This window comes from Caretta caretta, chromosome 14 (assembly GCF_965140235.1).
Source record: "Caretta caretta isolate rCarCar2 chromosome 14, rCarCar1.hap1, whole genome shotgun sequence".
NCBI lineage: Eukaryota > Metazoa > Chordata > Testudines > Cheloniidae > Caretta > Caretta caretta.
Genome location: NC_134219.1, coordinates 23,586,114 through 23,600,164, shown reverse-complemented (window position 1 = coordinate 23,600,164; position 14,051 = coordinate 23,586,114). Strand labels below are relative to the sequence as shown.

At 47.3% G+C, this 14,051-nt stretch overlaps 1 protein-coding gene across 2 annotated transcripts in view; it reads right to left on the bottom strand.

The window, feature by feature from the left end:
- LOC125621330 (bMERB domain-containing protein 1-like) overlaps positions 1–6,021 on the bottom strand; it is a 61,461-nt gene extending 55,440 nt beyond the window's left edge. For both annotated transcript variants that reach the window (XM_048818118.2, XM_048818117.2), the window contains exon 1: positions 5,653–6,021. In XM_048818118.2, coding sequence (XP_048674075.1) covers positions 5,653–5,731 — 79 coding nt within the window. In that variant the 5' untranslated portion in view covers positions 5,732–6,021. The remainder of the gene's footprint in view (positions 1–5,652) is intronic.
- Positions 6,022–14,051: the final 8,030 nt, after the last annotated feature.

Genomic DNA, 14,051 nt, shown 5'->3' with positions numbered 1-14,051 from the left:
TGCAACAGCATTACACTGTTAACTCATATTTAGCTTGTGATCCACTATGACCCACAGATCCCTTTCCACAGTACTCCTTCCTAGGCAGTCATTTCCCATTGTGTATGTGTGTATCTGATTGTGAGTATTTTGCATTTGTCCTTATTGAATTTCTTCCTATTTACTTGAGACCGTTTCTCCAACTTGTCCAGATCATTTTTAATTTTAATCCTGTGCTCCAAAGCACTTGCAACACCTCCCAGCTTGGTATCATCCGCAAACTTTATAAGTGTACTCTCTATGCCATTATCTAAATCATTGATGAAGATATTGAACAGAACCAGACCCAGAACTGATCCCTGCGGGACCCCTCTCATTATGCCCTTCCAGCTTGACTGTGAACCAATGATAACTACTCTCTGGGAATGGTTTTCCCACCAGTTATGCACTCATCTTATAATAGGTTGTGTTTCCCTAGTTTGTTTATGAGAAGGTCATGTGAGACATTGTCAAAAGCCTTACTAAAGTCATGATACATCACGTCTACTGCTTCCACAAGCCTTGTTACTCTGTCAAAGAAAACTACTAGGTTGGTTTCACATGATTTGTTCTTGACAAATCCATGCTGACTGTTACTGCTACTGGGGTCATGATGAAAGACGCCTGATTGATTGGCAGTCCCAGGGACTGAGGTTCTCTCCACACTGTGAGCTGCCGGGAGTTGCTGAGTGCTTTCAATTCCTACTGCAATCAGTGGGAGTGGAGACCTGGCAGAATCAGCCCTTTAGCCACATCCACAGGATGCACGTAGCATGAGCGGCATATATTCCCCTTCCCCTACAGCGTTGTGCCACAGCCTTGCCCTAGAGGAACCCCAGAATTGCCCACAGTATTCAAGATGTGGGCGCATCATGGCTGTACATAGTGTCTTATTATCTATGCCTTTGCTAATGGGTCCTAACATTGTTAGCATATTGAGCAGATGTTTTCAGAGAATGCTCCACGATGACTCCGAGATCTCTTTCTTGGGGGGTAACAGCTAATTTAGACCCCATCATTTTGTATGTGTGGTTGGGGTGATGTTTTCCAATGTGCATTACTTTGCATTTATCAACATTAAATTTCACTGGTGCCCAGTCACCCAGTTTTGTGAGATCCCTTTGTAACTCTTCCCAGTCTGCTTAGGACTTGAGTAATTTTGTATAGTCTGCAAACTTTGCCATCTCACTGTTTACCCTTTGTTCCAGATCATTTATGAATATGTTGAGCATCCCTGGTCCCAGTACAGATCCCCACTATTCACCTCTCTCCACCATAGGCATAATTTGACTGCTATATTTGGGGGGGGGGGGAGCAGCACACACGCACTTGTGCACTGAAGCCAGTTCCCTGGCTCACTCCCCCTGCCTGGAGTGGTAACTGAGCTACCAGTGCTAGTGGTGGGAGGAGGGGATGGGCCGACTTAACAGCTGCTTCTGCTGCCAAGGGGACACTGCATGCCGGGCTCCTGTTTCCCCCTCCCCCATTCTTGTGTCCCCTTCTCTTCCCCATCCCATCCCCCTTCCACTCCCACTGTCTCCTGCCCCTATCCCCATTCTCCTGCCCCATTCCCCATCCCCTTCTCTTCACCCTGCCCCATCCCATCCCCCTTCCTTTTCCACTGCCTGTTCCTCCCTCCCCACCCCTCTTCCTCAAGTATTTCTTGAGAGCGCTGTGGGTAGAAATAGAGGGGTGTGCAAAGGGAATATGAATAAAATCATAAGCAGCCTGACCTTGAAACTCCCATTGACCCAGGGAATGGGAAAGGGCTGTCTATCTACCTTAGGGTTTAGTACTGCTGCCCATCACCATAGTATCTGGGTGCCTTCCATAGAAAATCAATAGCAAAGTCCCTAATGGACTTCATGGCCCCTTTGGCTCTTCTCTCTTTCATGGCAAGAGCTCTGCTGTATTGGGTCAAAGGGGGGTCAGTGTTGGGGTTTGGGGTGTAAGGGGGTCAGTGTTTAAGGTTGGGGTGTAAGGGAAGGTCAGTGTTGGGTGGAAGGGGGTCAGTGTTGGGGTCTGAGGTGGAAGGGGGGTCAGTGTTGGGTAGAAGAGGGTCGGTGTTGGGGTGTGGGGTGGAAGGGGGGTCAGTGTTGAAGGTTGGGGGTGGAAGGGAAGGTCAGTGTTAAGGTTTGGGGGTGGAAGGGGATATCTGTATATGAGTGTTGGTCTCACGGTGCAAAGGCTTTGTTGAGGAAGAAGGTTTCACAGCGTTTTTTGAAGCCGCTCAACCTCTGGATTCACGTGATCTTCTCCGGGTACTCGTAGCACAGCCGGATCCTACGGTCTCTGTGACAGAATGCTAGCTGTAGAACCCTGGTCACTTGTGTCACAGAGAAGATATACTGGCTTAATCAGGAGCAATTAACCTCTTATGGTGGAGATTGTTGACACTTGGGGGCAATGGCTGGGCTAAGGAGGTAATTAGTGCAGTAAGGGAAGATATGTAATTGGCAGAAGCTCAAAGAATGGCTGGATGGAAGGCTCAGGAGAAAGGAGCAAAGTGTGAGCCAGGTATGATGTCAGGCTTGTGAGAGGGGACATTAAGATGAAACTAGAGTCCGTCAGGAATTTTGGAATGATACATTTTTTGTTGGAAAATGCTGATTCGTCAAACCAAAACTTTTCAAGGAAATATATTGGTTGCGATGCCACTTTGATCAGGAAAGGTTTCTCAGGACCATGGTGGAACTTACGGTCAAAACAAGACAGACACCTGCCCCAGAGCAGCCTGGTGGTGTGAGTACTCATCTGGGATGTGGGAAACCCAGATTCATGTCTCTGCTCCAAATCAGGGACTTGATCCGGGCTCTCCCACATCCCAGGTGACAGCTCTTGCACTGGGCTATTGGCTATTCTTGAGTGGGTTTCTCTGACTCATGAAACATTTCAAAAGGTCTCTGTTTTGTTCTAATTGGACCTGAAACAAATGTCAAAACCTCCACATTTTCCGCAAATCAGAATTCTTGTTTTCTGGTCAGCCCTAGATTTGGGCTCCACTCCCTGCCCATTGCTGAGGTGGAGAAAGCACAATATGAACAGTACAGCATTACTCTGTATGATTTCACTGCCTTCCGTACAAAGAAAGCATGAATTAATTAAGCCTCACAAGCTCATCTGCGCCCCTGGGGAGGTAAGATTTCGGACACAGTCCCACATGACATTCTCATAGGCAAACTAGGGAAATGTTGTCCAGATTAAATTACTATAAAGTGGGTGCAAACCAGGCTGATAGACTGTGCTTAAAGAGTAATTAACGATTTGCATCAAACTGGGAGGGTGTATCTAGTGGGGTCCAGCAGGGGTCGATCCTGGGCCAGGTACTATTCAATATTTTCATTAATGAGTTGGATAATGGAGTGGAGAGTATGCTTTTAAAATCTGCAGAGAACACCAAGATGGGAGGGGTTGCAAGCACTTTGGAGGACAGGATTAGCGTTCAAAATGATCTCAACAAATTAGAGAATTGGTCTGAAATTCAATAAAGAGAAGTGCAAAGTACTTCACGTAGGAAGGAAAAATCAAATCCCCATTTTGTAGTTGTGTAATAACTGGCTAAGTGGTAGAACTGCTGAAAAGAATCTGGGGGTCAAAGTGGATTACACATTGAATATGAGTCAATGTGATGCTATTGCAAAAGAGGCTAATGTCATTGTGGGATGTATTAACAGGCATGTTGCGTGCAAGACCTGGGAGGTAATTGTCCCACTCTACTCAGCACTGGTGAGGCCTCAGCTGAAGTACTGTGTCCCAGTTCCGGCTGCCACACTTCAGGAAAGATGTGGACAAACTGGAGAACGTGCAGAGGAGAGCAACAACGGTAAAATGTTTAGAAAACATGACCTATCAGGAAAGGTTAAAACAACTCGGCACGTTTAGTCATGAGAAGGGAAGAGCTCATAACAGCCTTCAAATATGTTAAGGGCTGTTATAAAGAGGACAGTGATCCGTTGTTCTCCACATCTGCTGAAGGTAGGACAAGCAGTAATGGGCTTAATCTGTAGCATACAGATTTAGGTTAGATATTAGGAAAAATTTTCTAACTCTAAGGGTAGCTAAGTTCTGGAACAGGCTCCCAAGGGAGATTGTAGAATCTCTGTCATCGGAGGTTTTTAAGAACAGATTGGACAAAAACCTGTCAGGGATGGTCTGGGTTTACTTGGTCCTGCCTCAGTGCAAGAGGCCAGACTCGATGACCTCTCGAGGTCCCTTCCAGCCCTACAGTTCTGTGATCATCCCCATTTCACAGGAGGAGAAACAGATACATAGCAGGGAAATGAGGTGCCCGAGAAAACAGAGCAAACGAGCAGCTGCATCTGGAAGAGAACCTTGAAGTCCTTGGCTCACTGCTCTAACCACTAGCCCACACTCCCCATGCTGTTACGTAGCAGCTGCTAAAACAGCTGCTGCTGTGTGTCTGAAGACACCATATACTCGGCATAAATAGTCTGGATAAATGGATAACCATCAATCTCCCCACCACAGCTGTTGCCGGAACCACCAGCCCTGCGATGCTCACTTGGGGAACCGTAAAGCAGAAGCTAATAATATTTAGTAGCGTGGTGAATGTGTAAATTCCTGAATCTTACCCTCATCTTCATTATTCACCATGATGGTCTCAAGAATCAAATTAACAATGGGCCATTGGAGCCAGGAGGGGATCATTTTTCAAAGGTAGTTACAGCTTTGGGGGGCTCTGGGGATTGATGCGTTATCTTTTAATAAAAAGAAAAGGAGTACTTGTGGCACCTTAGAGACTAACCAATTTATTTGAGCATAAGCTTTCATGAGCTACAGCTCACTTCATCGGATGGCTTATGCTCAAATAAATTGGTTAGTCTCTAAGGTGCCACAAGTCCTCCTTTTCTTTTTGCGAATACAGACTAACACGGCTGCTACTCTGAAAGCTATCTTTTAATACTTTCTCCACCCAGAGAGACAAGCTAGGACATTTCTCATTTACTCTAACCCAGTCATCCACCCCTTCCCTCATCTGCATCCCCAAAGGCACTGGAGTTTTGCCACCTCTGTGCTCTCACAGCACAAACTCCCGCCTGGAAGAGCTGGTGTGAGTTGATTTTGTGAATGAACAGAGAACTCTTGGTTCCCAGCCAGGTTTTCCTACTCATGAGCCTGATCACCTGCTTCCCCCAGTGCCTGCCACTATTACATCCCTACTGCTGAGCAGAAAAGGACTGCTTTGAAAATTCCTATTGCCTTCACCCTGCCAATGAGCTATGCAGGCACCCAGAGGACCCCCCCCCCCCCCCAGTGCCACCAACAACCCCTTAGCTCTAGGGGAGGAGGATGGGAAAGTCCCTGACTTACCCTTGTGAAACTTTCAAGGTGATAAGAAAAACCATCAGAGGCACTGAATATTTCTAAACACCCATTCCCCTGTGATTGCTATGTACCCCCATCATAGTCACTAGCACACCTGCTACATAGAGAAGGGAGCTAGGAGACCAATCCGACTGAGGTCCCGCTCAGACCGCATGTTATTCATCAGCAGGCTCTGCAGGCATTGAGTGCGGATTTGAGTCCGTTGCCTGGAGAGGTGGCTGAGCTCTCTCATCAGCTGGGATCTCAGGGGATGCCTGGCTGCTCCACATGCATGCAAAGCGCTCTCACCTTTGGCTGGGTCTGCAGCTGTCCACTTGGTTGACTCCAATGATCCATAGCGGGTAGGCGTCCTGCTCTCCTTTTCCATCCTAGCCCCTTTCTTATTTTTAATAAGACCCTAAGAAAGGTGTCGTAAAAAAAAAAAAAAGAAAAGAAAGAAAGAAGAAGAAAGCAAATCCTCCTGAGCCCAGAATTCCTCAGGCAGATGCACTTCTTAGGAGCCAGTTCCAGAGGGAAGCCAGAGCCCACTCTTTGAAAAGAAATGTATTAAAAGAGAGAGAGAGATCAAACCAAAAAGAAAAGAGAAGCCTGACACCTGCCTGGCAGCTGCTGTCTGATGATTAGCCTTTGAGATGCTTTTGCAAAGCTGCACGGATATGAAATAGACCAGAAGCAGCAGGAGGCGAGATGTAAGTGTTCATTATCGGACAGAGGGGCGCCCTCTGGTGGAAGCAAGGACAAGAAGCTTTCTTGAACACTGTTAGTCCTTTCTATACTTACAGGACGGACCCCTGTTACGATGATGCTGTGCCTCACAATCTTTAACATACCTGTCCTCATAACATCCCTGTGAAGTTGGGCAGTGGTATTATCCCATACTTTAAAGAGGGGGAATTGAGGCACAGAGAGACAAAGAGGGAGATTTTTTAAGGCACAAATGGCACTTGCCGTCCATTGAAAGTCAATGGGAATTTAGTGCTTAAGTGACTTTGAAAATCTTCCCCCCATGTGGCTTTCTCAAGGTAGCATAGGATCCCTGTAGAAGAGCAAGGAATTGAACCCAGGTCTCCCAATATGCCAGCTAACCTAACCACTGGGTCAGCCTGTGCTCCTACACTTCTACCACTCACCTCAAGACACATCCAACAGAGGCCGAGTGAAGGAGTAACCATTCTGCTATCAACTCCAGAGTTATCTCCTCCCTGGACAAGACCACACTAAATATGGGAAAGTCATTCAAGCTGTCTGTCTCTCTGACCAGAAATTCCATCCCGACTTGAGGAAACTTTTATCAAAACTGGTATGACAAATCAGCACCTTCCAACCAAAAAAAAAAAAAAAAGTTTTGCCCAAGAATTCCCAACCAGCTCTACCCACGAGGCAATAGAAAACACAGTTGGTTCTTAGTCTAGTGCTGATGTGCAGGAAAGTCAGGCAGTACTGTGTGGAGAGTCAGGCTGACACAGAAACAGGGATTTTTGTAAAAGGCAGAAGGAAACCAGAGAAATCCCACCACTAAATCATCTGTTCTCTGTTGCTGTACAGTAACACTCCAGTCAGAGACAACGAGTTCATTTGCCCCACCCATCACCCTATGGCATCGAGGTCTCTCTGTGACACTTCCCACCCCAACTGCTCCTCACGCTATGGCGACCTTCATTTATTGTTAATAATTAATCAGCGCCTCAGCCACAGACCAACCTCACTGCACTAGGCGCTATACCGACACAAAACAGTCCCTGCCCTTTATTTGTGAAATTCCTGTATATCCGTTAAGTGCCCAATGCCCCTCATGTACGCTCCCCAAAAGCCTTGTGTAACAAATACCCTAAGTGTGCTGGCTTCTGTACCCATGCCTGTTGACTACTCCTTCCATATGCAGCTCACAGTCCTTCCAATCCAGCGTTTCTGAAACTGGGGTCAGACGACCTCTGGGGGTCCCCGAGGGTACTCCAGGGGGTCCACAGGCCCGGCTGATCAACTCCTCCTAGCAAGTCCAGCGGCACTGCAGGGCTAAGGCAGGCTTCCTACCTGCTCTGGCTCCGCGCCGCTGCCAGAAGTGGATGGGACATCCCTGCGGCCCCTGGGGGGAGCAGGGGGTCTCCACACGCTGCCCCTTCCCCAAGCACCAACTTCACATTGGCCGGAAACTGCGGCATGGCCTGTGACCTCCCTCTTGGGGCCTCTCTTTCTCCTTCAGTCTCCTGGAGATCCAGTGCCTTCAGCAGGTGACCAGCTTCTGATGCCTCTCTGGTTTGCAGAGCATAAGACTCAGGCTAACTTAAAGATTGGCTGCCTCCCTGCAGATTCCTATTTAACTTGCTGCTCCCAGGCCAGATTCTTACACTTGTAAGTTTCCCAGCATATCCCCACAGATTTCCCATTTGAGTTCTCTGGCCCCAGGCTTCCTGCTGATTCCGAATGGGATCTCTAGGTACTGATCGTGCTGCCCAGTTCCTCCCCATGCCTTTACAGCAAGGAAGGCTCTTGCCACTTACAGTCCCACCCCTGAGCCCATCATGTATTTTGTGTGATAGAACTATGGGCCTGTTAGGATTTTAGCACACAACACCTTTATAAACTTCCTCTAAGTCCTTAAACCTCACTGTGCCTGGGTCCTGTGGGACATGGTAGGCATTAGTGGCTACCAAAAGCACCTTTCCCAGCACAGTTAAAAAAACTGATCTTTTCATGCCACTGTCTTCAACAGCATCTGCATGGAAAGACAGCACAACTCTAGCCAGATTCTTCTTTTGCATTAATCTGGAGGCCCTTCACAGACCCATAAGTAGCCATTTTGCCATTCATCTGCTTTTAAGTTCTCAGAGCACCAACACGAGAACTCTGGTTATGCTTTAACACAAAAGAAAGGAGTCCCTAGTGTGTGGGTCTCCTGTGGCACATGCATCTGAACTGAAAACAAAATGGCAGCTGCCTCCTGAAGACAGTGGATTCCTAGAAATGTAAAGGAGTGTTACACAGAAAACAAAGTAGCAACAGGTACATATCCCACTGCTTGGTCCTCAGCCTCTCTATCTGGATGCCCTGTTGCTTCAAGCTACCACACATGTGAGCTAAGAAACTTCAATGAGAGTCCCTGAGGACTTCAGTTCTCCACCTCTCATCATACACAAGGATAATCATCCTGGCTAGAGTTGGTGTGATGAACACAGGAGAAATTTGTATTATATTTTATAAATATTGTGTGTATTTCTGCCTCTGTGATTACTATTGTGTTGTCTGGTGCATGCGGGCAAAGAGTTACCTCAATTGTGGGTTGTTTTACACCTCTCCAGAGAAGTGAGAGAAAAACAAATATTCTGGAACTTTGCAGCGTAACACTACTGGATTTTGTAAAATTCAGAATAATAACAAACATGAACCCCATAACACAGAGAGAAAACAAGCTGCTTTCTAAGGCAGAGCTTAATTGATTTAAGCTAACTCTTTCCAGACTGATGCTGCTCACACACTTTGATACAGAACCCCCTGGTCTGCAAGAAGTATCAGGAAACCTCCCCACTTTTAAAGTGATAGCTTGCAATCCAGGACTGCAGATAGTGATTCTCTCTCAATTGCAGGTCTTAACAGACAAATCCACTGCTGGAAGGCTGCCTCTGATCCGCTTGGAGAGATGCATAAATCAGATTGACCAGGTTCAGGGATCCCAGGACAGGCAAAGGAATTTTGATATGGATCAAAAGACGGTGTTGTAACTCAGTGGGTGAGACACTGACAGAGAATCACACTGAGCCCACGGCAGCCACTGCAGGGGCACAGTCTGCCTTGCCCAGCAGCTGTGGGATGATTAGGACAAGTGGACCTACTGAAACTGGAAAAGGTTCAGGTTTAGGTAAGGTAATGGGTGTATAGGCCTTTTGTTGTTTTAACCCTTTCATCCCTATGTTCTTATGGATAAATAAATACTTTATTTCGAAGAGACTGCATTTTCATACTGCAGAAAGGAAGTCTAGAACAGGGCCCAAAACCCAGAGGACACAGCACGGGTGAATATGGGTGCTGTGACTTAGGGACTCAGCCTAAAGGTGCGCTGAATCATGGAATTCGACCCTGAAAGAAATACAGGTGTAGGTCCTACTCAGTTGGAAGGGTGCCCATGGAGAGAGGGAATGAGAGTTCAGTGGTAAAACTTACGCTGGAACCATAACAGCTGGTCAAAAATTTTCCAGCAAAACTGTTTTTCTGTAGAAAAAGGGGCTTTCTACAAAATTAGTTTTTTGGCAATAAGCATTGATTGGCTTTTTGGAAAATTCTTTTGATTTTTTTTTTTTTTGGAAAACTGAACACCTGATAACCAGAAAAATGGTGGTTTTTTGGCCCAAACCCAAAATATTTTTATTCCAAAATCCCATGGCAGTGCCTCATGGAAGTTGTAGTTCAGTTACCTCATTCCCCCATTCTCTATAGGCTGGGCTCCCAAGCTGAACTCCACGTTCCCTGATGCATGCCAGCCACATGATGGGAATGATGCACTACCTCCCCTCACCAAGAGGGAAACCCATGGTGTAATCAGGAGTAATGTAGGCCAAGTGGGGAGCCCAGTATAAGGAGGAGAATGGGAACATGAGGTACCCAAACTCCAGTCCGATGAGGCATCACAGCAGGATTTCAGAATCAAGACTAGTGTTTGATTTTTTGCCCAAAATTTTTTTCTACAAGGGGAAAAAAAACATTTTTCAACCAGTTCTAATTCTGGTAGAGCTGTGTTCTACACTTTCAGAGAGCAATGAGAAAGACCAATTTCCTATGTAGACTAATAGAGGCAGCCTGACATATATTTACAATTTAACTCTGGGTTTTTAGACTACAAAATGAAAGCTTGCACCTTGCATTGCCACAGTTAGACTGGACTTTGTCTTGCAGAGGAATGGTTAGGAGTTAATTGTGATACAGGAAAGAGTTGATTAGAAATATGGATGTGACAGTCTGCACTCTTATGTTCACCCCTTTTGCAGGACTATGATAAATTGTGTATAAAGTATGCCTTGTGAGGTATCATTTGAAAACTCGTAATTTGCTGATCATTATTGTCCTGGTAAAATATGTGTGGGAATATTGCATGTAAAGTTATAAGATTCCTCTGTATGGTATTACTAAGACATGTTTCTAGTCTGGGGGAGCAGCCACAAACCAGGTTCCCAGAAACAAAAGTCTAGCCAATGCTTCTGCCAGGTGTCAACAAAATCAAATGGATCATCACCCAATTAAGTGGCCATTCTTTGGCAGGAAATAGGATATGGGCAAAAATCTACATCTTGACAAAGAAACAGCTGCCGGTTCCCATTCACACAGACTTGCTGCCTCCTGAACCTGAGATGGAGATGATTCTCGAACTATAAGAAGGGAGAGCAGACAACCCAAATTCTCTCTCCCTTTCTCTCTACCCACTGCATCAATAACACTTTAAGAACAAAGGAAGCAGTACTGGACTGGGGGAGGGATTGAAAATGAAAGAAATTCAGCCAGTAAGACTTCTGAAACAGGTGGTGAGAGAGATCTTTGCTTTGAATTCACTTCGCTTGTTAAGTTAGGTATTAGTTACGCTTTATTTTTATTTTCTTGGATCTAATTCTGACTTTTATGCCTCATTACTTGTAGTCACTTAAAATCTATCTTTTGTAGTTAATAAATTAGTTTTATTGTTTTATCTAAACCAGTTTGTTTGGATGAAGTGTTTGGGAAACTCCATTTGGGATAAGAAGATTTCTGCATATCACTTTCTATTAATAAAATGACAGACTTTATATGAGCTTGCATTGTCCAGGAGAGAGCCAGGCAGTACAAGATGTACATTTCTGGGGGAAGTCTGGGACTGGGAATTTACTGGTGTTGCTCTGCAGTGTAATTCATGAGTGGCTGGCCACAGCACTCATACAACATAACTGGGAGTAACTTACATGCTGTGTGAAAGCAAAGCAGTGTAAAAGGCACCCCAGGATGGAGAACTGAGGGAGGAAAGCCGTTCATTGGTCCAGCTCATACCCTAAGTCAGTGGTCGGCAACCTTTCAGAAGTGGTCTGCTGAGTCTTCATTTATTCACTTTAATTTAAGGTTTCGCATGCCAGTAATACATGTTAACAGTTTTTAGAAGTCTCTCTCTCTCTATATATATATATAATATAACTAAACTATTATCGTATGTAAAGTAAACAAGGTTTTCAAAATATTTAAGCAGCTCCATTTAAAATTAAATTAAAATGCTGATCTTACGCCGCCGGCCCGCTCAGCCTGCTGCCGGCCCGGGGTTCCATTCACCTAGGCTGACAGCAGGCTGAGCGGGGCCTGCGGCCGGGACCCTGGCTGGCAAGGGACCGGCGGCAGGCTGAGCGGGGCTGGTGGCTGGGACCCCAGACTGACAGTGGGCTGAGTGGCTCAGCCCACTGCCGGTCTGGGGTTCCATCCACCGGCTGTTGCCAGCCAGGGTCCCGGCTGCTAGCCCTACTCAGCCCACTGCCAGTCTGGGATCCCGGCCCTGCCCACATAGAGTGGATACCTACCTTCTCCCTGGTTCTAACCCATTCTCTTCCTCTCTCTCTCTGCACTGAGCTGAGGGTGGGAGTGCACTGAGCACAGGGCTGGGGGTGAAGGAGCAGGCTGGGGGTTGGGGTGTACGGTCTGGCCAGGAGCTAGAATGAGGGAGGGGGCTCAGGGTTGGGGTGTGGAGTGCTTACCTGGGCAGCTCCCATTTGGTACAAGGGGTGCAAGTGGGAATGTGGTGGGGGTGGTGCTGGAGCTCCTGTTTGGTGCTCAGGGTGGGGATGGGAATGTGGGGGGTGTAAGAGTCAGGGCTTGGGGGGGCTGGGTATGTGTGGGGGGTGTAGGAGTCAGGGCAGAGGGCTGGGGGCATGTGAGGGGGTTCAGCAGTCAGGGCATGAGGTGTGGGGTTCTGGGTATGTGTGAGGGGTGCTGGAGTCAGGGCTGGAGTCGTGGGGGGGTGCAAGGATCAGGGCAGGAGGCTGGGGTGTGTGTGAGGGGGGTGCAGGGGTCAGGGCAGAGGGCTGGGGGTGTGGGCTAGGGTCGTGGGGCTGCTCCCAGCCCCCTGCCCAGAGCGGCTCACGGCAGGGGGCTGGAAGGGATATGCCCTGATTCCACTCCCCTTCCCCAAGGCCCCGTCCCCACCTCATCTCCGCCTCCTCCCCAGAGTAGTGAGTGCGCTGCAGCTCCGCTTCTCCCCCTCCCTCGCAAGGGCCATCAGTTGATTGGTGGCAGGGAGGGAGAGGAGAAGGGGCAGGGACCCAGCACGCTGGGGGAAGAGGCCAGTGAGAGGGGACCTTGCCTGTCCTGCAGCAGCAGCCAGCAGGACCAAGCTTCTTCACCCTGCCCCTGCAGGGGTGGGGGGGGGGCCACGTGGAGAAGAGCGGGCCAGGGCAGGCAGGATTTTTAATGGCACGCTGCTGCCTGTCAGGGTCCCGGCCGCCGGCCCTGCTCAGCCTGCTGCTGGCCTGGGTTCAGCAGCGGGCTGAGCGGGGCCGGGACCAGGCAGGCAGCAGCGTGCCATTAAAAATCAGCTCGCGTGCCGTCTTTGGCACGTGTGCCATAGGTTGCCGACCTCCGCCCTAGGTAATGCCACACTGGAAAGTATTTTTTCTTACGCTAACTTAGAGTTTAGGAAAGACCCAACATTCTGTTTGGACAAGGGAGGACAAAGCCCAAAAGATGTATTTAAAATGAAGGCACTTTATTATTATTAAAAACAGGAAACAAGGGAATTCTGCTTGTGTGTCCCAGCCAAGTTCAACAAGGGAGGCTCTTATAATCAAATGCTGGTGTTAACATTTACAATGCACCTCAAAGGCAGGTGTGTGTATGGGGAGTATCAATAGGTAAGCTGGTGTTCTGGGAACCATTCCTTCCCAGAGGCGCATGACCCTCAGTACAAGAAACAGAGATGTGCAGAAAGAAGATGTGTTAGCATTTTATAAATATTCTCTAACTTAAGAGTGAGGGAAGGATGATCTAGTATTGGACTGGATCTCACAAGACGTGGGTTTAATTCCAGGCTTTTCCAGAGACTCCTTGTGTGGCCTTCGTTTAATTGCTTCACCTCTGTGTCTCTCACTTCCCCTCTGTAAAGCACAGAGAATACTGACCTAGCTCTCAAGAATATTGTGAGCTATTACATTAGTGTAATTAGTCCTCCATTAGTGTTTGAGAGGACTAAAAGCTTGAGTGAATAAATCGGTAGATGTAGACAAGAAAACATCCATTACAGCTAAATTTCAGGCATTTAGTATCAAACTCTTTTTTATTCCAAGAAATACTTTTGTTTAGTTGAATGTAAATTGAATTGTAATGGATTGTTTCATCTGGAGAAACCATTGGATGGAGGCTCTTGAGGAAAGAGACCGCCATTCTCTTAAGGGAGGCAGAGAAAGATGAACACGACAACAGCAAACGTGCAGGTGAAGGGGAAAGAGAAGGCAGTGTGCTCTCCCCTCTGAAGCAGTGCCGCAGAAGGTGCTTCACGTACTGCTGAGGCACAAGAGGGTGAAATGATCTGTCCTACAGGTACAAGGCCCCATCACAGGAATAGATTCAGTGATCCCGATCCAGATGCAGTGTTACCAAGTTAGGAGGAATATTTTTAAACCCAAGTGCCCAAAAGTCACGTACCTAAATACATATTTAGACACATAGATAAGTGTCTACATTCTCAGAGGTGCTGC